Source organism: Pleurodeles waltl, chromosome 1_1 (assembly GCF_031143425.1).
Source record: "Pleurodeles waltl isolate 20211129_DDA chromosome 1_1, aPleWal1.hap1.20221129, whole genome shotgun sequence".
NCBI lineage: Eukaryota > Metazoa > Chordata > Amphibia > Caudata > Salamandridae > Pleurodeles > Pleurodeles waltl.
In genome coordinates, this window is record NC_090436.1 from 16,268,032 (window position 1) to 16,274,031 (window position 6,000).

The window sequence follows — 6,000 nt, forward strand, 5'->3', positions numbered from 1 at the left end:
CCCAGGGCATTGGGGCACCAGCTGTGCCCCATGGGCTGAAGAATGTATTGTGTCACCCATGGGAGACCATGCAAAATGTGTCTGCAGGCCTGACAGTGCAGCCTGCATGAAAAGGTACATTCACCCTTTCACTACAGGTCACTGCACCAGGTCACTGTAATTCACCCCTATGGCAGGCCCTCCTAGTCCAGAGGTCAGGGTGCAAGTACCTGTGTGTGAGGGCACCCTTGCACTAGCAGAGGTGTCCCCACAAACTCCAGTGCCATTTTCCTGGACATCGTAGGTGCGGGAAAGCCATTTTAACCGAGTACTGGACATAGGTCACTACCTGTGTCCAGCTACATAATGGTAACTCCGAACCTTGGCATGTGTGGAATCAAACATGTCAGAATCATACCTCAATACTGTTGCCAGTACTGGTTGTATGATTCCATGCACTCCGGGGGGCTCCATAGAGGACCCCCAGCTTTGCTCCTATCAGTTTGCAGGGTTGTCTGGGGTAGCCGCACTGCTACCGTCCTACAGATAGGTTTCTACCCTCCTCCTGCTTGACCAGCTCAAACCCAGGAATGCAGAACAAAGTATTTCCTTTAGGAGTGGGAGGCAACACCATCTCCCTTTGGAAAGAGGTGCTACATGGCTTGGGAGGGGTAGCCTCCCCAAGCCAAGTGCTTTGAAGGGCACATTTGTTGCCCTCCTTGCATAAACCGGTTTGCACCAGTCCAGGGATCCCCGGTCCCTGTTCTGGCGTGAAACTGGACAATGGAAAGGAGAGTGACCACTCCCCTGCCCATCACCACCCCAGGAGTGGTGCCCAGAGCTCCACCAGGTGGCCTCTTGGTTCTGCCATCTTGAAACCAGGAGGTCCAGAGGCCCCTGGGAGCATCTGAGTGGCCAGGTCAGGCACGTAACATCACATCCCCCTCCTGTTAGGTGGTCACCCTGCTAGGTGACCAATCCCCCTTCAGGGCTATTTAGGGTCTCCCTCTTATGTGGGTCCTCAGATTTGACGGTCAAGATTCCAGCAGGACTCCTCTGCATCGTTTACTTCATCTTCTGGCCACCGGGACTACAATTCGACCCTCAAGGAACCGACAATCTGCAACTCCAGCGACGACTCTGTTTTGCAACATTGTTTCCCCAGCTCCTTTAAGAAACTGCAACATTTCCCTGGCTGTGCATCCTCTGAGAGTGACTGAGTCTTCAGCCTGCACAAGAAGCAGGAAGGAATCTCCCTTGGAGTGAAGGAGTCACTTCCCTGCATCCGCAGACACCAACTGCACCAACGACCGGCTGCATGAATCTTCTCTCCTGCAGATCCGCGTGGGTCCTGCAACACAGGTGGTGGTATGGAGTGGTCCCTGTGGTCCTCTCTACCAAACTTGGGAGATGGTAAGCCCTTGCCTCTCCTTGCAGGACAGTACCCCTGTGCACTGCACATCTTGCAGCTGCCATGACTTGTTGGCTTTTCCTCCAAGGGATCTTCAGCCTCTAGCAGTCTTCCCTGCAAAGCACAGTCTCCTGCCTGCTGCTCCATCGATGTGGGACCCCTCTCCAGGTGTGATGAGTGGGCCTCACTGAGACTCCTGTGCCTGCTGCCTGTGAGTTGCCTGTGGGGGCTGCATCCTCGACTTCTGTCTCTCCTCACTGCTGAGGGTCACCTGGGACTCCCCTCTGTGGGTTAAGTCCCCCTGGACCTTCCTTGTCCCCAGAAGGAGAAATTGTGGAATGCAACTCTTCACGTGCGACCCTTGCCTTTGCCAAGGCTTGTTGGTGTTTTTTCTACCCCACTGACTGACTGCAACCCTTCTTCTGACGTGGGACATTGACTGCGTCACTCCTGGAACTCTTCTTCTGCTCCATTGCTGCACAGCCGACTCCTTGTCTTCACTGTCGACCTGGTCCTGCATCTCCAGAAAGTGGGTAGTGGCTCCTGCCCCAATCGGACACTCCAACTCAAACTGGACTTGGTCCCCTTCCTTTGCAGGACCTTTTCTGTCAGGATCCACCTTTGACTTCTTCCAGTCTTGCTTGGGTCTTGCACAGTCCTTTTACAAAGTTTACCTGTGGGTTTCGGGAAAAAACAGGTACCTACCTCCTTTCTCCTGGTCGCTGGGGGCACACTGGTACTTATCTTTTGGGGTTCCTAGTTCCTTTAGCTCCCCTCTACAGATCCCCTTTTCCTTGGGTGTGGGACAGACTTTTGCATTCCACTTAGTATATGGTTTGTTTTCTCCCAAGGGTCTCCATTATTTTCTGTTATTTCACTGTTTTTTATTGCTTTCTATGCCAATTCCTGACTTGTAATGTGTATATAATTGTGTGTTCAGTCATCTGCTAGCAGAGTATTGCCCATATAGTATTTTAGCATGTGTAGTTCTTTTATGTGTGTAAGTGTTGTGTGACTACAGCGGTATTGCATAAGTTTTGCATGTCTCCTAGATAAGTCTTGGCTGCTCATCCACAGCTACCTGTAGAGAGCCCTGGCTTCCTAGACACTGCCTGCACCTCACTAATAGGGGATACCTGGACCTGGTATATAGTGATAACACCATAGGTGTTCACCACACACCAGGCCAGCTTCCTACAACCGCCCCTTTGCAAAGTACATGGAGGCCTCCCCTTCCCCGGCCCACCACCTTCCACTTTTGATGAGGGGGCCACTTGTAGCTCGGGGTCCCTTGCACCTCGGGGGCTGCGGGAGCTGAGGTTACACCACTGTCTGTAGCCACTAAACCACATCATCTCCCATGGCTCGTTTTCGTCTTGAGGTTCCAAGAGGATCTCAAGCTGAGCCAGAGATAGGCATTTTGCCTCAAACTTTCAGTGGCTCGCCCACCTTTAGTAAAATGACATGCCGCCATATTCTTGATAATTTATGAGATTTCATAGCAGATGCTGTTGATTTTAAAAGAGGACAGGTATCAAGCATAGCCCTCTGATTAGCTGAGTGTCATTCCATACACTTTAACATCTGAATGTGAGGTTTTGTGATTGGATTTCCACCCTGTAAAACCTTTGAATACCAGGCTCTCTGATTGGTTGAGTGGCAGTCCATCCTGTCAGGTTCTCTGATTGGCTGTTCCTTCTCATGGAGACTCACCTTTTGTTTTCTCCCCACCAGTCCAGAGGAGGCCCTCAGCGCTATGAGATCACCAGCTGGCTTCAGATCCGGACAGTTCAGAAAGTGGACGAGGGGCTGTACACCTGCTACACCCGCAACCAGTTTGGGGAGACGTCGTCTTCTGCCCGCCTACGCGTAGTGCCCCTGGGTAAGGAGCGTGTGGCATATACAGAGGGGCGTAGGCGTCTTTTCTGCCATAGACCGAATCCTGTTGTTCGGGCTTGTCATTAATATGAAATTTGTTTTAGTTCAGTGATTTGATTGCCAATGTGGTGCATTCATTTCCTGGGAGCTAATATTGAGCAGATCCAGGTCAGTTCACCCCGATATATATGTTCCTCTTAGCAGCCATCTGGCTTGAGTATCTTTCATCACATCTGCCCATCAAGGTGTCTAGATGTGTAACTTGTCCATAAGTGTGTGATGTTAATTCAGATTGCTTTATTGAATATATAAGTAATACAGTGTACTAAATCAACTGTTTAGAAAACTTGCGAAATTAAGAATTAAGGGCCTGATTTATTTTCCAGTGGACTGGTTACTCAGTCACAACAGTGACTGATATCCTGTTCACCGAAATAAAAATTCCATTATATCGGATGGCAGTGGTTCCAACCAGTGGTTTGGGAACCCCTCGGGGTCTGTGAAGCCTTCTCAGGGGGTCCACGACTACTTAGAAAACTGAATAATATTAGGTCCCCAGCTTTTAGCACTGACTCAGTAGGGGGGTGGCAGATTCCAATAATGATTCAGTGGGGTCCCTGGGATCCAGTAATGAGTCCACCGAAGTCAAAAGGTTGGGAACCGCTGTCCCATGGATCTGTATTGTGGCGTCTGGGATGCCCATCACTGTTGGGACGAGTAGCCTATCAGCTGAAATCTAAATCAGGCCCTAAATATTAAACAGAGGATGAACAGTCACTGCTAGTTTGAAATTCATTTTATAGCATTAAATAAGATATTCAACAAAGTGTCACATAAAATCTTTAAAAACAGACATCATGTAAAAACATTGAGAGAACGGCCCCATAAAGTGAATGTGCATAATGGTCTGCGGACTCCGCAGGCGCCACCCACGCACTTCTTTAGAAACGGACATTCCCAGAACAACCTCTGGGCTGATTCGCAATGGCCGGTCAGGGCTGGTGTCCGAGGTTTGGTAATTCCAAGGAGGTGGAGGAGTGTAGTGAGACGGAAGAGGAGAAAAATACAGCTCTCAAAGTTACTCTACATGTAATTGGTGAAAGAGGCGTGTTGAAATACACACATGTTACAATACAACGACAAGGGGCGCTGAAGTGCCACCCACCCTTCGGACAAGCAGACATTAGTGCTCGCATATGAACCACTAGGGCAGGGCCACCAAACACACACATGGTGCTGGGCCAGCCTGTCTCACTTCCAACATTAGGAGGCAAGGAAGTAAATTACCAGCCACATATGGTGAATGGAGTGCCAGAATGAAACAAAGGTGCCATGAAACTCCATCCAACAGGACACACTACAGCAGAAAGAAAAGAAATCACAGGCAGGTGGGCTCCTCCGGCAGGCAGGTGTGGGCGATGACTTGGCTACCTTGTACGTCCTGCTGATTGGGATAGAGTGGTGACAGCAATGTCTTTGATTTTACAAGGCTTTGCTGTGTTGGTTTCATGATTGTTTATCAAAAAGTTAACCTCGTCTTTCGTTTCTCCTAGATTCTCCACTAGCGGCCGAGGTGCAAGCCTATCGGGTTGGAGTATACGATATCTCAGACGATGAAGACAGCGAGGACGTGGAAGGCTCAACAAGCTTTTCTTTTGAACAAGGGACTCTAGAAAGAGACTGAGGACTAACACAACACACCAGTGACAGCATTGCCACTTAGCTATGAATGTGAGACCCATTTTTGGTCTATTTGTGCTGAAGGACAATTTATGGCTGTCAAACGGTGCAAATCCTTCACCTTGTTGGATCCTGAAACCCCCTCCTGCATCCGTGTTGATCTCTCTGCTACATTCCAGTAGTTATTATCTTTTTGTATTTGTAATATTTAGCAATATGTGATATTAAATATTGTTTTCAAAAAGATGAGTTACACATCTCTCAACCGTCCGATCACAAGTTTTGCATCTTGTAGCCCAGACTAGCAGATGGCAGGAGAACCTTTAACATGATCCATTTTACAACTAGCCGAAACATGTTGAAGGTCTGTCCGGTAATCAGTCATGTGATCTTTTGTCCAGCTGGCTGGGCTCCACTCTGGCTAAGTCAAAGTCTTTGTCACTGATTGACTACTCTTTTCTCCAAATTACAGATCAGACTTCTTCATTTGTAAAGAGTTACTCCTTGGCAGCCTACGTTACCTAAGTATATGCTACACATTGATGCACAGGGGATTGGAGGCTTCTTCAGGAGTGGTGCTGGCTGGTACCAGTCAGCAATTTCTGTTTCTATCTCACAGACTGCAGGCAAGGAGGGAGGGCTGAAAAGTTTAGAGACCGTACAGGAGATGGAAGAGAAAAAACATGTTTCTTTGTGCATGAGGTGGACAGAGGTAGATAGAAATCAGCACTGTGCATGCAGGCTCGTGTCTGTTTATGCCAGGGTAGACAGAGTTACATTTGTTGGATCACAACACATGCAGAAAGTCAAGGTTTGTCAGCAATGGTTCAAGAGTGGACCTGGTGTGTCCCAGCAGCTCTGTGTCAGGCAGTAGAGGCCCCCGAGATGTCTTTGTAGACTTGAGTGAGCAAAGATGGATGGAGACAATCAGGTTAGTGTTCGCTAACTCATACCCTTGGGGATCTGAGAAATTGTAAGGTATATCTTGCCGCAAGGCCACACAAAATTCACAGCACCCTTCTCAGGCTTAAAGTCTACTACATTCTTTCAGA

At 48.7% G+C, this 6,000-nt stretch overlaps 1 protein-coding gene across 1 annotated transcript in view; it reads left to right on the forward strand.

Moving 5' to 3' along the window:
* Positions 1-5,192, forward strand: part of LOC138254630 (kazal-type serine protease inhibitor domain-containing protein 1-like) — a 28,614-nt gene extending 23,422 nt beyond the window's left edge. Inside the window, exons 3-4 of the mRNA XM_069205819.1 lie at positions 3,125-3,272; positions 4,822-5,192. Of these exons, the coding sequence (XP_069061920.1) occupies positions 3,125-3,272; positions 4,822-4,952 (279 nt within the window). The 3' untranslated portion in view covers positions 4,953-5,192. The remainder of the gene's footprint in view (positions 1-3,124; positions 3,273-4,821) is intronic.
* The last annotated feature ends 808 nt before the right edge of the window (positions 5,193-6,000 follow it).